Below are 14,002 nucleotides of genomic sequence, written 5' to 3' on the forward strand. Positions count from 1 at the left end.
TATCTAGTCGGGAGTGGTGCTGACTGAAAACAGATGATTTGGAGCGATTCGCGCGCCATCTGTTGGTCATTCTAAGGACTTATTGAACTACCCTCGTAAAACCTTCTACACTTTTTTTGAAATTTTAGGAAATTGTTTGATGTGTTTAAAAATCTTCTTTAATTTTCTTTTAAAGCACATTTTTCAAAATAAAAAATCATTAAAAAATTTTACACGATAATCAGGAAAATAATTCTTTTTTTCTAATCTTGTCAGGTTTTATAATCTTTAAAAATTATTCAAATTTTTTCTGATTTTTTTTATTTGGCAAAATAAAAAAAATGGCCTTTAAACTTTTTCAGATACTTTGACAATTTTTGACGTCTTTTTGAATGTTTTGAAATTTTTTAAAATAATCTCCTAAAATTAATTTTTCGAGATAAAACATTTTTTAAATTATTTATAGGAACCTAAAATAATTTTTTTCATATTCATGAAAACTTATATTCAAATTTTAAAAAAATGTATAAACAAATTCCCTTGCTTCATTTATCCTTGTCACTATGTATTTGTATTTTTTAAACACAATAAAAAAATAGTTTAAAAAATCTACCAACGTTTCGGAATTTATTCAACACTTTTTTCAAGGCAAGACCAATTTTTTAAAGAAATCAAAACCTATGGGGAAACCACGATATTCAGTATTCGGAGGTTACCTTCTTTTTATTTCCTCTGTTTTTATAGTAATTTTTTTGTGAAGTTTAATTGTGTGTTGTTCAAATTTGATCATTGGATTCTTGTTTTTTTATATTTAATTTTAAAGAATTTTGTATTTAAGTATTCAATAATAATGATAAATAATAATAATTGCTAAGTAAATTAGGATGCGTTTTATAAACCGCGTATAATTTTTTATAATAGAGGCATGGATACGAGAGAGAATCATTAGGAATATGAAAACTATTCTCAATGATTCTACCAGGCGTCAAGTCCTTGGTTGCATAAATAAATCTGTTCCAGTTGATAGGTGCAGGTACTACCATCTAAACGGGTTTCTTCGTTATAAAATAAAGAACTCATACAAAAACTGTTTTTTTTTATATATATTTTATATAAAAACACAACAATGCTACAGAAAATCGACATCGATACGCTCACAAAAATGATAAGTAAATAGGTATTACAATTAGCTTTCAAAGTCGTCTTTTTTCGCAAAATGCTAACTTTGCGCTAACTAACCAAGAAGGACAGTATAATCATCATCTTATGCACTAATTTCTCATATGTTGGAAAGAAATCTTCCATTTCACCAAGAACAACCTCCTTTACCCTATCCAACTTCTGACTAGATTCTGACTAGATCATCATCATCATCTCCATAATCAATATCATCTTTGTCATTATATTGTGAAGTACTCAAGGTACATCATCTAGAGTGGATGGTTCTTCAACGTCTTTTCTCACTGAAGGAAGAGCAATTTGAGAGGAAGTCGTAGGTGACTAAAACAAAGTAAACTCAGCTTAATTATTATATTAATATTAATTAATTTAAAAATGTCCGTACAATATTTAATTTTAATTTTAAATCAATAGAACTCATACGTATTTGTATTTTAAAGTAAAGATTATCTCCTCTTAGAAAAGCAAGAAGGGAAGGGAGAAATGATGATATTTAGAGTAGAGGTAGATGAAACTGAATATGGCAGAAAACGAGTGAAGGCAGAACAAAAATGAAGAAAGCGGTGAAGAGGAGAAAAGCGGCCCAGTGAAAAGTGAAGATGTTAGTAAATGAAGGGTTATAAAAGAATAGCAGAAAACGTGTGTACAGAAGACTATAAGGATTCAAGACGACTTGTTTTACACTGCTATGTTTTAAAAATTAATGGAAGTATGTTTATTTATTTGTGCTTCAGAATTATTCAGTGGTTAGAGATAATAAGTGAAAATTTCAATTTTTTCAAAAATTGTGTAAGCAACCGGAGTTATAGTACAAGTGGGTTGTTGAGTCGAAAATGACGTAATATGGGAAAGAACTGAAGTATAATTAAGTGTGTAACATTGACAAAGGTGAAAGACCAAACGTAGAATAAAGGCGTAGTTGCAATAGTAATCGAGATGGGGTCATACAAAAGAATTAAAACCTTCTTACTTCCTGGGGATTCAAACTAATTTCAGTTTGCAATCTAAAACTTGGTAATACATCAGGCATTGGTGGTGGACCAGGAGATGATCCGTACGTTTCATGAAGTTCTTCAAGTCTAGTACTCAGGGCTGATCCTCTTTGACTAGTTGCGTTCATTTTTTTCACAAGCCAATCAGCTTGCTCTTCCAGACGCTTCAAACGGGCTGCACGAGCAGCGAAAACATCATCTGGACTTCTGGATGTTGAGGAAGTGACAACCAACTGATTATCAGATTCAGAATGTTTGAGAAATTCTTCAGGTTTAACTTCGTTGATTTCCTCTGCGCTCAATGGCGGATTTATAGAAGTATTATCATCAACAATGATGTCTAATCTTGGACTTTCATTCTCACTTGCTGGTTCAGCGATAATTGGTTTTTCACCTGTTAAGGAGCCATTTCCACTAACATTGGTTGTGAAGAGTGATGAATTTTCGGCTTTCAAGGCAACAGATTTGTTACTCTCAGCATCTTTTGCAAGAAATGGTCCAATAGAAAAAACGGATGAGAGTGGAACTGATATTGAATTATCCTTTGATGTCGAGGACGCATCTGATTTAATAACTGGTTCTTCTTTTTGTTGTGAAGAAGTTAAATTTTCATTAGCCTTCTGTAAATTGTGCTCAATTCGAAACACTCTTTTAGCGGCATTTTCTATGTCCTCAAACTCGTAAGATGTTTGTGGTGTCCAATCCTTAGCCATCCTTTTATGACTTTTCTTCTTGTGACCTGTAGATTTTTGAGATCCTGAAGCCGATGAGGGACCAGGTGTCATTAATTCTGATTTTTCTGGTTCATTTCCTTCCACGTTACTGCTGTTTGTAAATGAAGTTTCATCTATTTTTATTAAATTTTGAATGACGTTGCTCAATGCTCTATCCAAGGGATTCAAGACTTCGGTTTCTAAAACTGCCTGTAACAGTCGTTACAAATATTATAGTACAAAAATATTATCATACATGTCGTCAGCAGATAGAATTGAGGTCAAAAATACGATTTGCAAAACATACATTAATTACTGGAACAGATTCTTCATCAGTAATATTTGTTACTTCTTCTATACTTTCTTCTTCGAGGACCTGTTGCTCAGACGTGCTAGACGAAACTGTTTTTGATTCCGATACTTCAGTGTCGGTGGGTTGCTCAGATTCTGTATCAGGTGTCGCAGCTCTTGAATTTTCCTAAAAAACGATTCATTTAATTTTCTGCATGATTCAGTTAGTTAAAGTTTATTTTTGAAAAATTCTAAATCAGTCGAATCAATAAAAATCCTTACCTTTCGACTTCTTTTCCGAGATCCAATAATTCTTACTCTTTTTCCTAGCTTCTCATCTTCATCTTCAACCTCTTCATCAGATTCATCATCCCGTTCATCACTGAAACCACTTTCAGCACTGAAAATATAAATGAAATGTAACGATTGGAACAAAAAATGTTGTTAATTATAATAAATTATTTGTTCCACGTTCACCTATTATTCAGCGAATCTGCGTGTGACAAAGCTTTTCTAGCAGCAAACTCTCGACGTAAACTCCTCCACTCAATTTCAGTTTTATTGTTCTTTTGTCTAGCTGACTCCCATTTCTCTCTGCAATATTCCAATTCTTGTTTCAACTCTTGCAGCATTTTTCTTTTTTGCTGCAATTCGTATCTTAAAATTTTCTCATGAGTGTGAAGCTGTTGATGTTGGGCTTGCATCCGATCCACTATGGTCCATGTCTTTGTTAGTTCATCGGATACAGTCGAAAGTCGCTTTTCCTGTCGAAAATATTAATATTGCTTCCAAGTTTCAAGTAAATATTGAAAGTGCTCTAAACTTTTTTAAGTTGGTTTCTTACCTGCTCAACCAATTTTCCCTCCAGATGGCTATTCAATTGTTTCATACGATTCATTTCCTTTTCTAGGCTTTTCTTCTCGACAATGAGGTCTTTCAGACGAATGTAAGTCTTGCTAACAGAGATAACTAATTGCGGACCAGTTGGTGTATCGACAGATTTATAGCAACAATCAGAAGCAGATGATGAAGCTACAGATGTAGCTGATGTTTCTGCCGCGTGGCAACGTATCAGTTCCAATAAAACACGCCACACCTATTGAACAAGAAAATTAGTGGAATACAAATTGGGGAATGGAATCTAGAAATACAAAAATTACTACTTTACTAGTTTTTAATTAGAGCGAACCTTAGGTAAATTGTGGGCAATATTTTCTTCTTGGAGATCATCCTCTTCTTTCTTTTCATCATTGTATGCATTAGCATTATTTTTTCCTTCTTTGGTGCCACCCTCTACTTGTTCTATCAGATCAAGGAGCAATTTTGGTAAAGCTGCAGCCTCCGTACCACTATCTCGGGTCATATCGCTGATCAAATCATGATTCTCCTATAATCAGAAGTTTGTTTAATACACATAAAAGATGAATAGAAGATTAAAATCAATAATCTTAAGAGAAATTAAAACTCAGTCAGTACTTGTAATAATTGAGTCAATCGATCAAGATCCATATCGGCCGAAGAAGCACCGAGTAGCATTTGTGTGAAAAGTTTGTTAATAACGGACATCTGATTTTGCAAATCCCTACAATCAGCTTTGGAAAGACCCAACTGGGATTCAAGATTAGAAACTTCCGCATCGTGAACGTCCATCTTAAATAATATCAATATTATATTAAAATTTAAGAAGTAATAACTAAGAAATGATGGAGGAAACTGGAAGAACAATTATGGCATACATATATCCAAAAACCCTCTATTGTAATAAAAATATTATTACCTTTTCTTCAGCTTTCTTCAATTCTTCTTCCAAAATTTCATTATTATTCTTTGAAGTTCTCAATTCACTCTTGACATCTTTTAAATCTCTAATTGCCGAGTCCTTCAAATACGTTAAAACTTTTGAACGTTCTTCGTAAAGACGTCGCAAATTCAGAAGATCTTCAAATTGACGATTATGTTCTAACCGTATGTCATCTGTACAGTCGAGAAATGTTCGGTTTCCAAGTCTGACCAAAATCTGCGATAAGCGATCTTTCAGATCGCTCACTTGTCGCTCCCTAGATCTCAGCGTTTCACGCATATCATCTGCTAACTTCTTTAACGATAAGATTCGATCCTTGTGAACTTCAGGTAAGTTGTCGAGTTGATAGTAAAGATCTTCAGCCTTTTCTAACTGGAAGCGAATGTTGTTCATCACTTCATCTGAAATCTAAAGAATTCAAAATAATAAATATTCATGAAAATTATAGGGTTCTCTAAGAAATTATTTACACTTTTTAATTAGAATTAATAAATCACCTTCAAAAGATCAGATAATCGCATAGCCTCCGAGCATCCAGATTCTTCGTCTTCTTCAATTTCTTCCTTCAAATTGGTATCAACATTATCCACTTTTTCAGATAAATCATCTGAACAACGCTTACAGATTTGTGTATTAGATTCATCTTTATCTGTGGCTGGAGCAAGAGGTTGAGACTGAGCAGATTTCAACAGTTGCAAAATCTTTGAAGTTTCTGAGTGTGCAACTTTTTCAGCATCTAATTCTTTTCGAAGTCGTTCCATTTCTGAAGAAACTGCTGCAATCGCGCGTTGGCGTGCTTCGCGTTTTAAGATCAGTTCCTTTTTGAACTCCTCTCCAACTACAACTATGTTATTCGTTGAATCTTCTGGTTGTGATGTCCCTTTTTGACAATAAATTATTTAATACAAATAAAGAAGATAATACAAGAATACTTAATTTATAATAATAATCCAAAGTTAAGTTGTTTATGAATATTAGAAATGAACAAAAAGGATAAAATGCTCACCTGGATTTGGCAAGTTTCTATTGTCCTTATCAGGTTCAATCATCTGCTTTAGCTTCTTTATTTCCTCCTTTGCATCTTCTAATTCTTTCAAACACTTTTTCTTGTCAGAAGATTCTTCTAACAACATTGACCTTAGTGAATTAGTCTCATCAGATTCTTCTCTTCTGATTCTATCTTTCTTTAAAAGATCCTGTTCCAAGTTGGAAATCTTGGTATCAGTAGCAGCCTTTTCATATTGGAATGTCTCAAGTTCTTTTAATAGCCTTACTATTTCTTGTTTCGATAAGTCGAGCTTCTTTGAAAGCTGACTTATTTGTTCTGTGCGTTCGACGAGGCTATCTTCGGTTAATTTATATTCCTGTTTAGATACCTGACAAAAATTATAACAAAGAATATTATTATGATAAGTTAATTGAATTAGCTTGAAGGATCATTAGAAAAAAGAGATAGTCTATGTAATCTGGTAAAATTAAATGTGTCCGTACCTCATAATCTTCGTTTAGTTTATCTATCACTCGTTGCTGAGCCTCCAAATGATTCTTCAGTCTTGCATTTATTAACCGATCCCTTGAGTCATCAACTTCTTGAACATCAGTCAAATCATCATATCCTAAATCCAAAAAACTAACACCATCTCTATTCATTCGTTCGTTTTTATGTAAGGGGCGCTTCCTTGTACCTAGTTTCGCGATTTTATGAATAAGTCTTTCCGAACGCAAATCGAGTGGTGCTTCTTCGTTTCGATTTCTTGAATCCTGGTAGTTTTCATCCTTCAATAATTTCTTATCATGCACTTCTGTCTCGTTTTTGGCAATAGTCACCCTTCTACAAGAACTGTTTCCTGCAACTTGATCAAACTTTTTAAACTTCCTAGCCAATTTCGAAGCTACAGTCTTTTTACCTATAAGACAAGCATGCCTTTGAATTTTTCTTTTATCACTATCCTCGTCATGATCCAAAGTGGGATAGCAGTCTTGACGCATCTTTGGAGTAAATTCCCCTTGATCTTCATGATCAAAAACATTTTCTGCGAAATTATCATCAGTTTCCTCGCGTAGACTCTGTGCTGCATTATCAAGATGGTCTCTCAGATCGGTATCTAAATTTCTTAGAATTTTTCTTTGATTTTGAGAGGACAATCTTTCGTTAGATAGAGTATCTAAATTAGTTACTTGATAATCTAATCCTCTCATGTGTTGATCGTAATTCTTATTTGCTTCTTTCTCTACCCATTTTTGCCTTCTCTCCAAAACTGCTCTTCGACCTTCTCTTTCTCTTTTTAGTTCATCATAAACGGACTCCAGGTGCATTAGAGTGACATTTTGGGCAGTAGCTAATTGCTGCGTGGCTGCTGCTAGATGAGATACTGTTCGCGTCAAATCCAATCTTTCTTGCTGTTCTTCTGTCGCCATTCTTCCTGTCGGTGGCCAACCTACTATCTCTGGTGCGTATGCTAACTGAAATTAAAAATGAAGGAATATTTTTTTTAAATATTCGGAAATATTGGGAAGCCCCTTTTAACAGATACCTCAAATATCAATTTTAAAATGTTCAGAACGATTAAAATCTAAAAAGAGAATTAGCCGTAATATCCTGGATTGTAAATTGTTTTCTGTTATTCACATTTTTAAATGCAGGCTTTAAAACTGAACTTCAAATATGTTAAGTATTTTACAGAAAAAATGTATACTAATTTATTTATTTAAAGTTGAGAAATATAATTTCTGGAAAGAACTTTCTCGTTTGTTTTTAAATTGAAATTTGGATTAATAAACCTGCTCCAAATTTTAAATTGTGGCACCTTAATAACTGCAAAGTGACCTTTTCTCTATTCAGCACTAAATTAGCAATAATGCACTTTTCCAATTTTTTAATGTGGTACTTGGAATTTGAATCACTTACTTAACGCATCAAATAATTCTTTGTTAGTTAAAATAAAAAAGACCGATTGACTGTTCATAAACATAGCTCATTATTGTATAGGAGTGTTATTTCAGGATTAAAAAATGACATTTAAACTTATTTTGTGCTATTACTTGCAGTTATAAATACGCTTTTATCTACCACAATCCGTTTTCTTTGTTCATTAGTAATTTTATCACAAATAATTATTTCTTGTCTTTTTGACAAATCAACAATTTTATAATAAACATAATATTAACTTTTATTTGGTACAGAAGATAACGGAAACTAAAAATAATAACATTCTTTGTCTCTATCTTTCAGTAATAACCTCGATCGTCGGTAGACGTGTGCATACTAAGAGAAATTTTTCTCTTTTGCCAAAATTTCAATGTTTGCGGCACATGAATGCGATTAAGACGCGCAATCGTTTTTGCATAAAAACACATCTTGTGACGAGAAATAGTGACTAAGCGAATTTTTTCAAAATACGGGAATAATTCTTTGGAATATTGCCAACATTGATTTAGAAAATAAAAAAACTTAATCGATTCAGCCGCTCGATTTTGATTTTGTACTCATCTTTAAATTTAGAATAGAATGAATTTCCCAGGTAAATTCTGCGCTTACTCACCAAGGAATCTTGACGTGAATTTCGTGAACTTGGTGGTAGGGATTCGGGCTGCCAGCATCCTTTTCGTCTTAAAGTCGTATATGGACTTGGACCCTAATGTAATTAAATAATTGTTTTCAATTTTAAATTTTGCAGTTTTTACTTTTTGAGAAAACAAAATATTCATGTTCTATAATTTCGCACGGAACTCTACTTTTCTTTGTTAAATTCTGAGCCAAAAAGGCTTCTTAATGCGATGTATCAGATTATTACACGTGACATAAACGTGTCTTACAAACCGAAAAGCAGATTTTGTTAAGAACAGTCTTCAGCTAAATTGATTCCATTCTTCTTTTGTAAACATTCTTTAAAAAAAAATTATTATTATGAAAGTTACAGTATGGCACCAATTAGGTGTTCATTAGTTTTCCATACAAAAAATGTTAAGATTCAAAAAAATAACTGTGAGTTTTAAGAAATTCCAAATAATAGCTGGACACATTCCAGTCAAATTAAATGAAAAAAGTCGATGTGCTCAAATTCGAAGTTACGATTATTTTTATGGTAGTGATTGTGCCAAAAATCAAATATCTGAAAAAAATTTTTTTATGATTTTAGGAATAAAAATATCATTCATGACGTCGCACAGTGGGGCAAAATGGACAAAATTCAATCTTCATGCGAATTTTTAATGAATTGGGATAAAATAAATTTTATAGTACTCGTTAGGTAGTGAACTAACACCTGCGCCTGCTACTTCGGTAAAAAAAACAATAAAATCATTGCTTTTCCACTACAAAAATCAATTTTTTTATTCTAAAAAAATACCTATACATCTTTGATATAATTTTTTAGAGAATAACTGAGGCATTTCAGTGTAATATTATTGGAAAAAGTAAAAAAAAAGGTTTTCTAAATAAAAGTTTAGTTTTTTTAATCATAGTAATTTTATGAATTTGGCGCGTTTAATTTTTTTTTTCTTTTCCTCAGGGTCGAAATTGATCAAAGTAGCAGATAACTATATTTGAAAATTATTGATTTATTTTTAAAATTGAATACAGCAAAGTTGTAGGGTATGTTTTTTACGAAAAAATAAGTCACGATTGTCTAAAATTCAACAATTTCCAAAATTGGTAAGAAGCGATGGTAAAAAAAAAATTCAATTACAAAATCTATTGTATCCTATTGTATCTATTGTATAATATAATGTTTTTTCGTTTTTAACTCATGAATGATAATATCATTTCAATTCTTAAAATTACAGATAATTTTTTGTTTCCAGAGACCTGATATTTGCTACGCCAACTGCTAAAGCATGGAAATAGGTGTTCAATTAAAGTCCTCGAAGAAATTAATCTATATTTTTCTGGTTATCAACAAAAAACTTGAAATTTTAAACACTGTTTACACGTTTGCGTGTATTGTTCGTTTCGAGTAAGAAATAGCGTAAATAGCTATTAGAAATGATTTTTCGAAAATAAAATGATTCTTTATATAAGTTCTCATAAGACCTTCAATGACTAATAGTTCATAAAATATGAATTTGTTAATTAAGATTGTTTTCTCGCTAAGTAAGTGTAAAACGAGTCATGTATTTTTATTGTTATAAAAAAATATCCACTTTCTGTTTCCAGATCCTTAAAGCGGATAGTGGATATTTTTAAACAATAATATTTTTTTGTCGGATTTAAAAAAATGTCAAGTTCAAATGAAAAATTAGTATAAAAAATATTTTTCTCAAACCTACACTTGTACCAATAATCTAAAAAGTCTTGAATATCCGAAGTCCAACAAACATCTAAATAATTGTTGGAAATATTTTCTATCTCAAATAATTTCCTTGTGAAAAATGTTTTCTCACACAATGCATATAAACAATTGATGAATAATGTATGAAAGTGTTTCCAGCTGCTACCTGTCTAACATTTTATATAAATATTTATATCTTAACAAATATATTTGGTTTATTTATTCTTATTAAGAAGTTAACAAAATTTCAATTCGACAAAAGTCTAATGAGACCTCCCTAAACTAAGTTTTAATTTTTTAAATATATTTTTTTAATCAACAACTCCTCCCCAACCCAACTCCATCGCTTACTCACATCAGTAAAAAAAGCAACTTTGATTTAAAAATTCGTATTTCATAAGCTATTAATCGTAGAAGGTACGATAAGGGCTCATTTGGAAACTTATTTGATTCTGTCAAAATTATCTTCGATACATATTTATCATATCTCTTATACAAAACTTATTTGATTCTCTCAAAATTATCTTTGATACATATCTATCATATCTCTTATACAAAACAAAGAAGCCACGCAACCGTGTGAACAAATGTTTACAATTTTTCGGTTTTTTCTTAATAACAAAAAAGGGTCCACATTATTTGCTCGAGGGTTTCAAGCCTTCATTAGGACACCTATCTGAAAGCTTTAAACAAAAATATTTTATGTTAGCTTCGAATTCCAACATAAATGTTAATTTGACTGAATTAGCTTTGCAGTTTGATAACGAAAAATATGTCTTGTTCTATTAGGTAAATTCTTATCATAATGGTAGAAGGTATTAGACTCATGTAAATTTTGACCTATCCAATTTTCATCAATGCTTGTGATTTGAGACCCCCTGAGTCAGAAAAAATGGTTTTTATGTACATGCCTGATTTCCTGTCTGTATATATGTCTATATGTCGTTTCCTATACTTTTATGTGGTCCAAAAATAAAGATCAAGTTCGTTAGGCCAGCCTTTTACCGCCACTATTAATGGTTTTATCCATGAAAGATAAAACTAGGAAAATTAAAAATTCATCGTCCCCACGAAATCACGCTAGATAAGATAAATAGTCCCGACTCAAAATCGTTAGATTTAGGAAGCTCTACAAAATTTCTCTCAACCATTTTTTGATAGCGCCCAAATTTTGTCCAGTGTTCGTAAATTCTTGGCAACATCCGAATAAGGAGACCCAGAAGAATGTGGTGTAATTAATACAATATACGTTTAATATTTAATATAGTACCACGTAATATTATAAGTCTTGTTTCAACTTTTATCGAGTAAGAAGCGCGAGGCACATTATTAGAATGTATTCGTTATACCCTAAGGAGCTTTAACGAAAGAGAATTCACAATTGACAAATTGCAGCTGTCCGCGGGAAATGCACAAAGATCGAGCGCGAGATCCTTCAGACGCGCATCTCAAACTTTTAAGCTTCTAAATTATCCTCATCCCATTTTTTTACAGAAGTAATATTCTAAAACTTTACCTATCGGAAAAATACTAAAATATAGTAAATAATTTAATGCAGTTTATTACCTGCGAGTCAGGTCCGTCGAAAGCTGCACTGCTCGCTTTATTCGCAACATCTTCAGCTGCAACTTCGATATCGCGAGTAATTGTGGAGGTTTCTGAAGATGGCGACCTACAACCAGTGAGAAATGGTGGTGCTGGTAGCGGTGGTGGCTCAACACTCCACGTTCGGTGCTGGTTTACCGGCAAGCTGCTGCTCCCGGCACCCATCTTACAATTAATCCCTGAAGAATATAATTATACAGCTTCTTTTGCGCCGTTTTGATAAAAGTCGATTTCCCTTATTTAAACAAATCCAATATCTCCTTAAATTCGATCGACGACTGGAAATCATCGATCCCGAATCCAATTCCTTTTGTTATCAATAACTTCTGTGAAAAGTTTAAGCATAAATTCTATTCCATGGTAAAGTAAAAATGTTTTGAGTACAAATAAAATAAACTGCTGCAATTTTAGGTAATTGAAGGGCATTTAGCAGAGAGATAGAAATAAAATAATAATTCAAAATTTTCTGATCACATTTTTGCTACAAATTGCCATTTGAAAAATTAAATTCCTGAAACTAAACAACATTGCGCGAAATTATATTAGGTATTCTATATATCTGATTGAACAAAGAAAATTGTGACCGAGAAACGTAAGCCGCTCTTTAGACCTAGACCAGCACGTGAACGAAAATCTCTCGAAATAGCATGATGCACGATTCGAAATACACAGTTTGGTATATTTATGTTAATGCCCCAGAAATAAGAAAGCGATATCACTGTAGGGCAGAGGGTGCCTGGTGAAAAACAAACGTGAACGAACTGTCTGTCTTTCAAAACTTCTTGTGAATTCGAGTACAATGAACTGACTTTGAATCAAAGTCGCGAACTTGCTCTTGCGAAATGAATGATTTATAAATACGAAGTGACTATATCTTACTTATATATAACTTATTAAATTACACATAACGCTTTTTTCAGCTTTTCTATGCGATCATAAAAACCATAGATAGTGTGAAGCAGTTCAAAATGTGTAGGATTCAAGAAGCGAAATAAAGTTCTTTGTTTAATTATTGCTTACCAGAAAATGTATACGAATGTGAAAATCTAAAAGTTTTACAAATGTATTCAATTCAGTACATGTAGAAAGTTATTCCACTTTTTAGAAGGCACAAATTTGTAAATTGAATAAGCCCTGAACAACGTTATAAAAATAATTGTTATCTGTTTCCTAATGATTTTAAAAACAGCGATCTAAATCCGCAAAAACAATGTTAAAACTTTGTTTTTACACTTGTTTTCAAAACTTCGATTTCTATACTCTTCTGCAGAATTATGCAATAGTTTAAAATTCATATTTTTTGTCAAATGTGATATGATGATCCCTAATGTCAGCTTCTTAGACAACAAAGATGTGTGCCGTCTGAATATTCGGATGATCAAGATAAGTCATAAAAAAATGTCTGTTACGTCAAATGACAAGGTCTTAGGATATAAATTTTGCAGGTAGAAGAGCAAAAATGATAGATAATGCATCAACTGATTATTAATATCACTCACTTTAATTGTCGACGAGCTTCAAGATCACCAAAGGAGCTTCACTCGCGTTCACAGCGCACAGGCAAACGGACATAAACTGGCTTCTACTGGCGTTGAGCCAAGTTACCCGTTTTCCGTTTCGTACCGTTCCGTTCAGCGTCTCAACATGTCGCTACGTTATGTCCTAAGTCAATGCTAAAAATATAACTTTGCTCAGAAATCCACCCCACCACCCTTCCTTCTCGAATAATAGGACTGATAAATCTACGACGAAAAAGCTCGCGGATCAATAGAAACTTGAGTTTGATAAGATTGGGAATACTTCCCAAAAATGCAAAGTTCTTGTATCACCAACATGTACAAAGTTATGTTTCTTTTTCTATCATTGTCAGTGAAAATGCTGCTTTTTACCATTATTTTGTATTTAATTAAACTTTAAGGTCTAAATGCAAATAAAGCACGCTTTCGGCTACCCAAATTATAAATTATTTTCTTATTTCAGAAAAAAGGCAAAATCAAGATCGTGAAGACTGATGAAAAATAATGTTCACCTTTCACACGATTCTGACTTATAGTCCAGACAGGCTGATTTAGAAGGTCCAGTTAGGCAATTAGGCAATTAGGTGATGATTAGTTCTGAAAAAACTGGTAGTTTTATTAGAGCCAATTTTTGGTTCCAAGGGAGCTGCAACAA

At 32.5% G+C, this 14,002-nt stretch overlaps 1 protein-coding gene across 4 annotated transcripts; it reads right to left on the reverse strand.

Moving 5' to 3' along the window:
• Positions 1–1,064: 1,064 nt before the first annotated feature.
• On the reverse strand, positions 1,065–13,445 carry LOC117177678 (myosin-7). Of its 4 annotated transcripts, none has more exons than XM_033368504.1 (15): positions 13,330–13,445; positions 11,792–12,156; positions 8,498–8,590; positions 6,447–7,418; positions 5,962–6,331; positions 5,453–5,835; positions 4,932–5,363; positions 4,631–4,804; positions 4,344–4,541; positions 3,999–4,250; positions 3,632–3,918; positions 3,437–3,554; positions 3,171–3,341; positions 2,129–3,073; positions 1,065–1,479 (listed from the first exon to the last, which is right to left on the reverse strand). In XM_033368504.1, exons 2-15 carry the CDS (start codon positions 11,993–11,995, stop codon positions 1,396–1,398), a joined length of 4,683 nt encoding a protein of 1,560 aa, XP_033224395.1. In that variant the 5' UTR covers positions 11,996–12,156; positions 13,330–13,445; the 3' UTR covers positions 1,065–1,395. The 4 variants fall into 4 exon arrangements, with proteins under 4 accessions (XP_033224395.1, XP_033224396.1, XP_033224397.1 ...); XM_033368505.1 differs by having other exon boundaries at positions 11,792–12,009; positions 13,330–13,430; XM_033368506.1 differs by lacking the exon at positions 8,498–8,590.
• Positions 13,446–14,002: the final 557 nt, after the last annotated feature.

Source organism: Belonocnema kinseyi, chromosome 8 (assembly GCF_010883055.1).
Source record: "Belonocnema kinseyi isolate 2016_QV_RU_SX_M_011 chromosome 8, B_treatae_v1, whole genome shotgun sequence".
Classification (NCBI taxonomy): domain Eukaryota; kingdom Metazoa; phylum Arthropoda; class Insecta; order Hymenoptera; family Cynipidae; genus Belonocnema; species Belonocnema kinseyi.

Coding starts and splice junctions, on each gene's coding strand:
- LOC117177678 (XM_033368504.1), bottom strand. CDS start 11,995: ATGGGTGCCGGGAGCAGCAGCTTGCCGGTAAACCAGCACCGAACGTGG. Junction 5,364..5,452: donor GATTATCTGATCTTTTGAAG/GTGATTTATTAA, acceptor TGAATTCTTTAG/ATTTCAGATGAAGTGATGAA. Junction 4,805..4,931: donor TGAAGAAAGCTGAAGAAAAG/GTAATAATATTT, acceptor ATATTATTTAAG/ATGGACGTTCACGATGCGGA.